The 12,951-nt window shown below is 43.7% G+C and overlaps 1 protein-coding gene across 1 annotated transcript in view; it reads left to right on the forward strand.

Moving 5' to 3' along the window:
- LOC122556563 (solute carrier family 22 member 5-like) overlaps window positions 1–12,951 on the forward strand; it is a 110,601-nt gene that overhangs the window by 55,786 nt on the left and 41,864 nt on the right. Inside the window, exon 6 of the mRNA XM_043703377.1 lies at window positions 3,601–3,701. Within this exon, the coding sequence (XP_043559312.1) occupies window positions 3,601–3,701 (101 nt within the window). The remainder of the gene's footprint in view (window positions 1–3,600; window positions 3,702–12,951) is intronic.

A 12,951-nucleotide genomic window follows, 5' to 3' on the forward strand; every position in this document is an offset into this window, starting at 1 on the left:
GCTAGAGGTTATTAAGGTGAACAAATCCCCAGGACCAAATGGGATCTATCCCAGGTTGCTGAGAGAGGCGAGAGAGGAAAAAGCTGGGGCCCTGACAGATATCTTTGTGGCATCCTTAAATACAGTTGAGGTGCCAGAGGAGTGGAGGGTTGTCCCCCTGTGTAAGAAGAGTAGTAGGAATATTCCAGGTAACTTCAGACAAGTGAGCCTGACGTCAGTGGTGGGAAAGTTGCTGGAGAAGGTACTGAGGGATAGGATCTATTTATGTTTAGAAAAGAATGGGATTATCAGTGATTGGCAACATGATTTTGTGCGGGGGAGATTGTGCCTTATCAGCTTAATAGAGTTCTTTGAGAAAGTGACCAAGTTGATAGATGAAGGAAGGGCTGTTGATGTCATATACATGGACTTTAGTAATGCACTTGATAAGGTGTGCAGGGTGTTCTAGCTGAGTGGATAAAGAACTGGTTGAACAACCGGAGACAGAGTAGTAATTGAAGGGAGTTTCTCGAAATGGAGAAAGGTGACCAGTGGTCTTCCAAGGGATCAGTGTTGGGGCCACTGTTGTTTGTGATATACATGAATGATCTGGAAGAGGGCACTGTTGGTATGGTCAGCAGGTTTGCAGATGACATGAAGCTTGGTGGAGTAGCAGAAAGCATAAGGGACTGTCAAAGAATACAAGAGGATATAGATAGACTGGAGAGTTGGGTGGAGAAGTGGCAGATGGAGTTCAATCCAGGCAAATATGAGGTAATGCATGTATGCAAGTCTAATTCTAGAGCAAATTATACAGTAAACGGAAGAGCCTTGGGAAAAGTTGATGAGCAGAGAAATCTGGGAATGCTGGTCCATTGTACCCTGATGGTAGCTGCACAGGTGGATAGAGTGGTCAAGAGGCATGTGGTATGCTTGCCTTCATCAGACAGGGTATTGAGTATAAGAGCTGGCAGGTACACGACATTGGTTCGGCCGCATTTGGAATGCTGTATACAGTTCTGGTAACCACATTACCAAAAGGATGTGGACTCTTTGGAGAGGGTGCAGAGAAGGTTTACAAGGATGTTGCCTGGTATGGAAGGTGCTAGCTATGAAGAGAGGTTGAGTAGGTTAGTTTTGTTTTCATTAGAAAAAAGGAGATTGAGGGGGGACCTGATTGAGGACAACAAAATCATGAAGGGTATACACAGGGTAGATAGAGATAAGCTTTTTCCCAGAGTGAAGGATTCAATAACGAGAGGTCATACTTCATGGTGAGAGGTGAAAAGTTTAAGGGGGATACACGCGGCAAGTACTTTACACAAAAGGTGGTGGGCGTCTGCCAGCAGAGGTGGTAGAGGAAAACACGGTAGATGCATTTAAGATGCATCTGGACAGATGCATGGGTAGGTGGGGAGCAGAGGAATATAGATGCTTAGGAATTGGGCGACAGATTTAGACAGTAGATTTGGATCGGCTCAGGCTTGGAGAGCCGAAGGGCCTGTTCCTGGGCTGTAAATTGTCTTTGTCCTTTGTCTTTGTTCATTTTTGCAGAGCTTGGGAGAGCGAGACAGACAAACAGACTGGGCCTAAGTCCTGCCACAAGGGAACTGGGGCTAGACTGGGGCATTGGGTTTAACTAACACAAATTCTTCATTTAGATGAAAGTGAGGACTGCGGATGCTGGAGATTAAAGTCGAGAGTGTGGTGCTGGAAAAGCTCAGCAGGTCAGGCAGCATCTGAGGAGCAGGAAAATCGACGTTTCACGCAAAAGCCCTTTTTCATTTGCCTCTTGTGGCATACACTACCAAGTGGCCTTGGCAGAATTCATATAAGAGTGGGAAACACAAGTGAATTGTGTTTCAGTCTGGGTTTTCTCTCCCAGCCCAGTGTGCTAAGAGGTTTTGGAGAAGGATGAGAAGGTCGGGGAAGGTGTGTGTCAGGCTCATATTAATTCTTAGCGTTCTCCCTCACACACGCATTCCCACGTACACACTCTCAGATCCTTACTCCCTTGTACACTTCCTCCATCCCTAGTACACTTCCTCCACACCCTGCACATTCACTGCCTCCGTTCCTTCTGCACTGACTTACATATTTGCCCACAGGGTAAAAACAATGACTGCAGATGCTGGAAACCAGATTCTGGATTAGTGGTGCTGGAAGAGCACAGCAGTTCAGGCAACATCCGAGGAGCAGTAAAATCGACGTTTCGGGCAAAAGCCCTTCATCCCACAGTCTAGTCCAGCAGATTGACTGCAGTCCTTTCCAAGATAAGTGCCTACATGGAATGAGGAGAGACTAGATTTTCTCTCAACAGCTCACGGCAAAACAGAGTGCCTCCTGCCCAGGAATGCAGTCCCTCCTCAGTTCCTTCCCTCTCCCAGCAAACTTACTGCTGTTACCAGCAGTGTTCAGGACTCAGACTATCTTATATAAAACCACTGAGCACTGTTTGCTGCTCTCCCAATCACAGATTCCTTTACTTCCACGTTTGCCACTGATAGTGAGCCCATCTGTACCACACACAGGAGGGAAATAGCCTAAAGTTGAAGGGATCCTCCTTGCAATTCTGTCAGTTCATTTCCCTCTTGTTTGCACACTAGCTGAACAGGCTGCTTCACCAGATCATTCACTTTCACATCATACTCTAAATCAGGTTTGTCCAACATATGACCCGGGATCGAGAATCCATCCTGCCATGAACCTGTTTCTCATTCTGTTTGATGCCCATAGTAGACGGGAACAAAGACAGCACTATAAAGTTGCTGCCATGACAAATCAGCAGCATCATTATCGTTCTTCCCATATGCATTTATCCGTTTTTGTCATTGTGTTGTTGATACATTACTGTCTGTTTTACAATTCTGGGTAAGCAGCTGCAGAATGATACTATAACAATAAAGCACAGTGAACAATTATCGATTGAGTGCAAAACATCCTGTTTTGAAAGGAGAATACATTCTGCAGAAAATACTCAAACTGTTAGCGCTACCCGCAATGCTCCACATACAGAGCTTTGATGGAGATTGAAGGAAGATTTTTAATACGTACACAATTTATTTTCAGTATAAATATTTTGCAAAGAGTACTCCTAAACCCATAATATATGTTTGCTAGAATTTCTTGTTAGAATAAATATTTTGCAGCGTACCCTTAACTGACAAAATAATTTTGCATTTTCAAACATGAATGAGAGTGATATGATGTGAATAATATTTCTCTGAGCCAATAGCTTTAACTGTGACTTGGCTTGGTGTTTAAAATAAAGGACTTTATTATAAAGATTTTCTATTGAGCCCCACATCCATTATGCACATGTGATGCACATTCCTGATGAAGAGCTTATGCCCAAAATGTTGACAGTCCTGCTCCTCAGATGTTGCCAGACTTGCTGTGCTTTTCCAGTGCCACACTATTCGACGTGATGCAGAGCCAATACAGTAGGTGACAGTTAAAGGAGGAAAAAGGAAATTGCAAAAACTATAACTTCTTTAAAAATATTGCAAAGTAAACTTTCTGGAGCATCTATGACTAACATGAATTATAAATATGAGATAAGAACAACAACATTTTCTACTAATGAGCAAAATTACTGAATTATATCTGTTTTCCTTTCAGCTTGAAGATATGAAGTCTAAAAGTAACCAGTCTCATGCAATTATTCATTTGGTTAAAACCTACAATATCCGAATGATCACAATCATAAACCTTCTTGTATGGTGAGTATTTAGTAGTATCATAGACTAGTATAGCAATAAAGGAGGGTACTTGGTTTATTGAATCTGCACTGGGTCTTTGGAAAAACAATCCAGTTAGTTCCATGCATCTTTCGCTGTATCCTGGAAAGGGTACATTGATTCCATATGTGCCACCACTCTCATGTAGTGCAGTTCAAATCCTGACAACTCATTACATACAAAAATCTTTTCCTTTCTTTCACCACTCATTTTCTGCCAGGCACCTTACATCTGTGCTGTCTTCTTATTGATGGTTTAGCCACTGGAAACTGTTGTCTTTTCCGTAGTCTGTCTAACACTTAAGGATATTAAAAGAGTCTATCAAATATCTTCTCAATCTCCTCTGCCTTAAGAACAAACACTGCTTCTGCAATTTATCTAAGTAACTGTAATCTCTCAACTGTGGAACCATCTAGGAAATTGTTTCTGTACCCTCTCCAGAGCTTTCATGTGTTTCCTGTAGTATAGACACAAAAGAATAGCAAGTTAAACTAACTGAGGCTGAACAAGTATTACATTTAGGTTAAGCATACCTGGTTCTTTTACTGTATGGTGAATGTTAATTTCTGTATTGCTTATAGAAAAGGTGCTGACAGTGCCTCAGGAAACGTAGATTCCAGCAATACATTTTTCAGTGTCTATTTAACTTATGCCCACAGTATCCTGATCCATTTTTTGAGGTTCTGAAACAGTTATAACAGGTGACAATAATGATGACCCTCATCAGTCTATTTACTTAGAATCCCTACAGTGTGGAAACAGACCGTTTGGCCCAACAAATCCACACCAACCTCCCGAAGAGTAACCCATCCAGACCCACTCCCCTACACTATTACTTTACATTTACCCCTAACTAATGCACCTAACCTATACATCCCTGAACACTATGGACAATTATACCATGGCCAATTCACCTAACCTTCCCATCTTTTGACTTTGGGAGGAAAGTGGAGGACCCACACAGACACAGGGAGAACATGCAAACTCCACACAGACAGTCACCCGAGGTTGGAATCGAACCCGGGTCCCTGGTGCTGTGAGGCAGCAGTGCTAATCGCTGAGCCAGCGTGCTCCCCGTTCAGTTCCAGTATTTAAAAGGATCCTGGAAGAGTCAGAGCTGAAACATTATAGATCATTTGTGTTCTGACAAAACCAGGAACGTCATGAGTATAAGTTAATTTGAACCATGCATCTCTGGTGTGTGCATTATTACTAGAAGAAATGCAGTGAAGAGGAAGGCCCAAGTGTAAGATTCTGTTTCCCATGGAAGGGTGGGTCAAACCTGGGGTAACAAGCAGGCTTGTTAGAAGTGGCGGATGATGTCACAGAGGTAATGGTGCCTCATTCCTGGATTCAAAGCCACAAGAAACTTATTGATCTTATGACTTTGGAAAAAAATGACTGGTGCGACCCATTCGAGTATCAAGCTCTTCACTCTGCTTCCCCTAGCTTTCTCTTCCACATCATCTCAGACCTCTGCACTCATTACCATCTGACCTCTCATCACTGACATGAAGGGTCATCTTATTGCAATGTCACAGCCATCCCACTCTGTGATCCTCAACAATTGTTGCCCTTCAATCCCCTCAAAGTTCACACCTCTGTACACTTACAGGTCTTTCCCTTCGCTCCTCCAGGGAAAGAAATCACAGAACAGCTCTTGTCATTGTCACCACTGCAAGGGATGAGAAACTGAAGTTTTAAATCAGGCTTTGCCATTAGGGCAGGAGAAATGGAGGCTTCCCAGCTGCTTGATGACAGAACAAAATATCACAGAGTTGCACTGCACGTGGCACTCACTCACTTACAGAATACTGAATAGCCTGGACAGAGTACATGTTGAAAAGAAGTTTCCATTTGTAGAGAAGGACCTGAGGGCATAGCCTTAGAGTAAAGGGAAGACTTTTTAAAATGGAGGTAAGGAGAAACTTCTTCAGCAGGAGAGTAGTGAATTTATGGAATTCATTGCCACAGAAGGCTGTGGAGGCCAGGTCATTTAGTATATTTAAGACCGAGATAGATAGGTTCTTGTGTATCAAGGGGATGAAAGGTTATGGGGAGAAAGCGGGAGAATGGGGTTGAGAAACTTATTAGCCAGGATTGAATGGCGGAGCAGACTCAATGGGCTGAATGGCCTAAAATCTGCTCTTATGTCTTATGGTCTAAGTTTGATATCAGCAACCACTGAAATATGACAATTTGAACTATGAAAACTTAAAACATGCTCACTTTGCCAGTTCTAATTCATATCTCTCAGCTGCTGCACTATCTATGTTGGAGGAGCAGGAAGAAGGTGCCTGAGAGGAGGTCACTCACTTTGAGGAGGAGATTTAAACAATCAATATCTTGAGAGAAAAAGTACAAGGAAAATGATAGAACTAGTATTTGTTGTAAATTTCCAAAATTCCTTTGATTCTGGAAAGGTCCCACCAGATTGAAAAATTGAAAAATCTCAAAAACAACAGCACTGTTAAGAAAAGGGAAAAGCAGAAAGATGGAAACTATAGGCTGGTTAGCCTAGTGACTGTCATTGGGCAAGTGTAGAATATGTTATGAATGAAATAGTAGTAGGGACTTTAGAAAATCATACGTGGACAAGAATGGAATAGTGTAGGTTAGATGGGCTTCAGATTGGTTTCACAGGTCGGCGCAACATCGAGGGCTAAAGGGCCTGTACTGCGCTGTTATATGCCATGTTCCATAAGCAAACAAGGTCAATATGATTTTATGAAAGGGAAATCCTATTTGACAGGACAGAGGGTGTCTTATTTACATATACTCAGTATGAGCTTATCACGCAGATTGAATTTAGCAAGTATGATGTTGTGGGTATCACAAAAATGTAACTGCAAGATCAGGGCAGGGAACTAAATATCCAAGGATAGTCAGAAGTGGTGGGGTTGCCTTGTTAATAAGGAATGAAATTAAATTGATTAAATGAAATTAAACAGCAAGAATTGATGTATAGTTGGAAGGCATACAGTCTATGTGGGTAAAGTTGAGGAACTGCAAAGGAAAAAAAGATACTGATGGAAATTGTGTGCAGGCATCCTAGCAGTAGTCAGAGTGTGGGGAAGAAAATAAATCAGGAATTTGAAAAAGCATATAAAAAAAGCACGAATACAATAATCATAGGAGACTCCAATATGCAGGTGGACAGAGAAAATTAGGTTGGTAGCAGATCTCAAGGAAAGGAATTTGTGGAAAGTCTACAAGATTTATTTTAGGAGCAACTTGGGGTAGAGCCCACTTAGGGAATAGGCAGTTCTAATTCATGTCTCTCAGCTGCTGCACTCTCTCCGATGTCTAATGAGGCAGACTGGCTTAGGGAGCTAAACATGAAGGAACCATTTGAGGGCAGTGGCCATTATGTGAGAGAATTTACCCTGTGAAGTTGAAATATGTGAGTAAGCTACCTAGTAATACAAAAGAAGAATGCAAGAGATTTTTTAGACTTCTGAAAGCTAAGAGTGAGGCAAGAGTGGACATTGGACTGCTGGAAAATGTGTAGTAATGGGGAACAAAGAAATGGCAGAGGAACTGCATAGGTACTTTGCATCAGTTTTCACAGTGGAAGACACTAGCAGCATACAAAAACTTCAAGCTGATCAGGAGGCAGAGGAGGGTGTAGTGACCATCACCAAGGAGAAGGTGCTGAGGAAGCTGAATGGTCTGAAGGTGTATAAATCAACCAGACCGGATGAATTCTACCTCAGAGTTCTGAAGGAGGTAGGTGTGGAGATTGTAGAGGCATTGGTGGTGATCTTTCAGGAATCACTGGAATCAGGGAGTGTCCCAGACAGTTGGAAAATGGCTAATGTGACACCCCTGTTTAAGAAGGGAGCAAGGCAGAAGACAGAAAACAAAACGCTGGTTAACTTGCTATTGGTAAGATTTTAGAGTCCATTATTAAAGATGAGATTATGGAGTACTTGAAAGTGCATGGTAAAATAGGGCTTTGTCAAGGGGAGGCTTAAGAAATCTGTTAGAATTCTTTGAAAGGTAACAAATGAGTTCACATTGGTTGGCTGATAGGAATCAAAGGGTAGTGATTAAACGGCTCCATTTCGGAATGGCAGGCAGTGACCAGTGGGATACCGCAAGGATCCGTCATAGGACCGCAGCTTTTTACAATAAATGTTAATGATATAGAAGATGGTATCAGCAATAACATTAGCAAATTTGCTGATGATAGGGCCGCAGCCTGCATTCTCTCATCCTTCCACACTCCTCCACCCCTCCATTTCGGAATGCCGGGCACTGACCAGTGGGGTACCGCACGGATCAGTACTGGGACCGCAGCTTTTTACAATCTATCTTCAGGATATACAAGATGGTATTAGCAATAACATTCGCAAATTTCATCAGCTGGGTGGCAGGGTGGAATGTGATGAGGATGTTAGGAGATTACAGGGTGACCTGGACAAGTTAGGTGAGTGCTCAGATGCATGGCAGATGCACTTTCATGTGGATAAATGGATCCTTATCCACTTTGGTGGCAAGAACAGGAAGGCAGATTACCACCTAAGTGGAATCAATTTAGGTAAAGGGGCAGTACAGAGAGATCTGGGGGTTCTTGTACACCACTCAATGAAGGTAAGCATGCAGGTACAGCAGGTAGTGAAAAAGGCTAATAGCATGTTTCCGCTGATGGGTGAGTGCTGAACCAGAGGACACAGCTTAAAAATACGGGGTAGACCATTTAGGACAGAGATGAGGAGAAACTTCTTCACCCAGAGAGTGGTGGCTGTGTGGAATGCTCTGCCCCAGAGGGCAGTGGAGGCCCAGTCCCAGTTAAGGAAGAGTTGGATAGAGCTCTCAAGGATAGTGGAATCAAGGGTTATGGAGATAAGGCAGGAACAGGATACTGATTAAGGATGATCAGCCAAGATCATATTGAATGGCGGTGCAGGCTCGAAGGGCAGAATGGCCTACTCTTGCACCTATTGTCTATTGTCTATTGTCTACATAGGAGAGCCAGTGAGCACGATCTATTTGAATTTCCAGAAGGTCGTTGACAATGTGCTGGCAGGAGGCTGTTAAAGAACATCAGAGACCATGGTCTTCGGGGCAAGGCATTGGCTGACTGGGAGAACACAGAAAATGGGGTAAAGTGGTCTTTTTCAGGATGGCAGCCAGTGATTAGTGGAGTTCCACAGAGGTCAGTGTTAGAACCGTAACTATTCATGTTAAGGAGTTGAGGGCATTGTTGCTAAGTTTGCAGATGACATAAAAATAGATGGATGTTCAGGTAGTGTTGAGGAAGAGGGGAGGCTTCAAAGGGAGTTGGACAGACTAGGAGAGTGGGCAAAGAAGTGGCAGATGAAATATAATGTGGAAATTGTGAGGTTATGCATTTTGGTGAGAAGAATCGAGTAGAATATTTTCTAAATGGGAAAGCCTTTGGAAATCTGAAGAACAAAGGAATTTGGGAGTCGAAGTTAAGGATTCTCTTAGACTTAACATGCAGGTTTATTGGCAGTTAGATTGACAGATGCAACATTAGCAGGAAGGCTAGAATACAAGAGCTGAGATGTACTGCTGAGGCTATACAAGGCTCTGGTCAGACCACTTTTGAAATACTGAGAGCAATTGGGTCCCTCCATCTAAGAAAGGAAGTACTGGCATTGGAGCATGCCCAGAGGAGTCATATTTGGAGTGGCTGAGGATTCTGGGTCTGTACTTAATAGCATTTATAATGGTGAAGGAGGATTGAAACTTACAAAATATTGGTTGCTATGTTGTCTCCCAGATACCAGGGTCCGTGATGTCTCGGACCGTGTCTTTGGGGTCCTGAAGGGAGAGGGTGACCAGCCCCAAGTCGTGGTCCATGTAGGTGCCAACAACATAGGTAGAAAAAGGGAGAGGGATGTAAGGCAGGATTTCAGGGAGCTAGGGTGGAAGCTGAGAGCTGGAACAAACAGAATTGTTATCTCTGGTTTGTTACCCGTGGCACGTGATAGCGAGGCAAGGAATAGGGAGAGATATCAGCTGAACACGTGGCTGCAGGGATGGTGCAGGAGGGAGAGTTTCAGGTACATGAATAATTGGGGATCATTCTGGGGAAGGTGGGATCTCTACAAACAGGATGGTCTTCACTTGAACCAGAGGGGTACTAATATCCTTGGTGGGAAATTTGCTGGTGCTATTCGGGTGGGTTTAAACTAGCTCAGCAGGGGAGTGGGAAACTATGGTGTGGTTCCAGTGCACAGGAGGATGAGAGTAGGGAGGGCATGGACAGGATTTCACAGTCACAGGAATGTGATGGCAGACAACAAGCTGGTTTGAAGTGTGACTACTTCAACGCCAGAAGTATCCGAAATAAGGTAGGTGAGCTTGCAGCATGGATAGATACCTGGGACTTTGATGTTGTGGCCATTTCGGAGACATGGTTAGAGCAGGATGAGGAATGGATGTTGCAGGTTCCAGGGTTTAGATCTTTCATTAAGAACAGGGAATGTGGTAAAAGATGGGAGGTGTGGCCTTGTTAGTCAAGGACAGCATAACAGTGACTAAAAGAGCTTTCGACGAGGACTAGTCTACTGAGGTAGTGTGGGCTGAGGTTAGAAACAGGAGAGGAGAGGTCACACGGCTGGTTGTTATTTATGGCCTCCGCAGAGTTGCAGGGATGTGGAGGAGAGGATCAGCAAAGCAATTCTGGGCAGGAGTGAAAGGAAGAGGGTGGTCATTATGGGGGACTTTAACTTCCCCAACATTGATTGGAAATGCTATAATTCTAGTATGACGGATGGATCCATTTTTGTCCAATGTGTGCAGGAGGGTTTCCTGACACAGTATGTCGAAGGGCTGACAAGAGGGGAGGCCACACTGGATCTGGTGCTTGGTAATGAACCAGGCCAGGTGTTTGATTTAGTGGTACATGAGCACTTTGGAGAGAATGACCATAATTCAGTTACGTTTGGTTTAGCGATGGAAAGGATAGGTACATGCCACAGGGCAAGAGTTATCGATGGGGCAAGGGCAATTATCATGCGATTAGGCAAGACTTAGATGCATAGAATGGGATAGCAAAATGCGGGGAATGGGGACAATCAAAATGTGGAGCTGGTTTAAGGAACAGATATTGCGTGTCCTTGATAGGTATGTCGCTGTCAGGCAGGGAGGAAGTGATAAGGTAAGGGAACCGTGGTTTACTAAATAAATTGCATCTCTTGATAAGCGGAAGAGGGAGGCTTATATGACATTGAGGTGAGATGGTTCAGATGAGGCGATGGAGAGTTACAGATTAGCTCGGAAAGATTTAAAGAGAGAGTTAAGAAGAACAATGAGAGGACATGAGCAGTCTTTAGCAGGTAGAATAAAGGAGAATCCTAAAGCATTCTATGGGTATGTGAGGACTAAAAGGATGACTAGGGTAAGAATAGGGCCAGTCAAAGACAGAAGTGGGAAGTTGTGTGTGGACTCTGTGGAGATTGGAGAGGTGCTAAATGAATATTTCTCATCGGTTTTCACTCAGGAAAAGGAGCATATTTTAGAGGAGAGGAATGAGATACAAGACATTAGACTAGAAAGGATGGAGGTTAGCAAGGAAGAGGTTTATCAATTCTCGAAGGAGTGAAAGTAGATAAGTCTCCTGGGCCGGATGGGATTATTCCGAAGATTCTCTGGGAAGCTAGGGACGAGGTGTCGGAGCCTTTGACTTTGATCTTTGATCTTTGAGTCGTCATCATCTAAAGATTTAATACCAGAGGACTGGAGGGTTGCAAATGTCATGCCCTTATTCAAGAAGGGCAGTAGAGAGGACCCAGGTAATTATGGACCAGTTGTCGGAAAAGTTTTGGAAAGGAGTATAAGAGATAGGATTTGTAATCATCTAGCAAGCATCAATTTGATTGCAGATAGTCAACATGGTTTCGTCAAGGGCAGGTGACGTCTCACAAACCTCATTGAGTTTTTTGAGAAGGTGACTAAGCATGTGGATGAGGAGAGGGCAGTTGATGTGGTGTACATGGAGTTCAGTAAAGCCTATGATAAGGTTCCACAAGGTAGGCTGTTGGAGAAAATGCAGAGGCATGGGATTGAGGGTGATTTAGCAGTTTGGATTGGAAACTGGCTTTCTGTAAGAAGGCAGCCAGTGGTGGCTGATGGAAAATATTCAGCCAGGAGTCCGGTTACTAGTGGTGTGCCACAAGGATCTGTTTTGGGACCACTGCTGTTTTGTCATTTTTATAAATGACTTGGATGCAGGCATAGGTGGATGGGTTAGTAAGTTTGCAGATGGCACTAACGTCAGTGAAGTAGTAGACAGTGTGAAAGAATGTTGTAGTTGCAGGGGGACTTGGATAAACTGCAGGATTGGGCTGAGAGGTGGCAAATGGAGTTCAATGCAGATAAATGTGAGGTGATTCACTTTGGTAAGAATAACAGGAAGGCAGAGTACTGGATCAATGGAAAGATTCTTGGTAGTGTGGATGTGCAGAGGGATCTTGGAGTCCATGTACATAGATCCCTGAAAATTGCCACCCAGGTTGATAGTGCTGTTAAGAAGGCATAGGATGTGTTCGGTTTTATTGGTCGAGGGATTGAGTTCCGGAGCCGTAATATCATGCTACAACTATACAAAACGCTAGTGCAACTGCACTTGGAATATTGTGTATAGTTCTGGTCGCCCCATTATAGGAAGGATGTGGAAGTGTTGGAAAAGGTGCAGAGGAGATTTACCAGGATGTTGCCTGGTCTGGAGGGAAAGTCTTATGAGGAAAGGCTGAGAGACTTGGGTCTGTTCTCATTGGAAAGAAGAAGGCTAAGAGGAGATTTGACAGAGACATACAAGATGATCAGAGGATTAGATAGGATAGACAGTGAAAGGCTTTTTCCTCGGATTATGACATCAGCTTGTACGAGGAGGCATAACTACAAATTATGGGGTGATAGATTTAAGACAGATAGAGTCATAGAGATGTATAGCATGGAAACAGATCATTCGGTCCAACCCGTCCATGCCGACCAGATATCCCAACCCAATCTAGTCCCACCTGCCAGCACCCAGACCATATCCCTCCAAACCCTTCCTATTCATATACCCATCCAAATGCCTCTGAAATGTTGCAATTGTACCAGCCTCCACCACTTCCTCTGGCAGCTCATTCCATGCATGCACCACCCTCTGCGTGAAACAGTTGCCCCTTAGGACTCTTTTATATCTTTCCTCTCTCACCCTAAACCCATGCCGTCTAGTTCTGGACTCCCTGACCCCAGGGAAAAGACTTTG

This window comes from Chiloscyllium plagiosum, chromosome 14 (genome assembly GCF_004010195.1).
Source record: "Chiloscyllium plagiosum isolate BGI_BamShark_2017 chromosome 14, ASM401019v2, whole genome shotgun sequence".
NCBI classification, from domain to species: Eukaryota; Metazoa; Chordata; class Chondrichthyes; order Orectolobiformes; family Hemiscylliidae; genus Chiloscyllium; species Chiloscyllium plagiosum.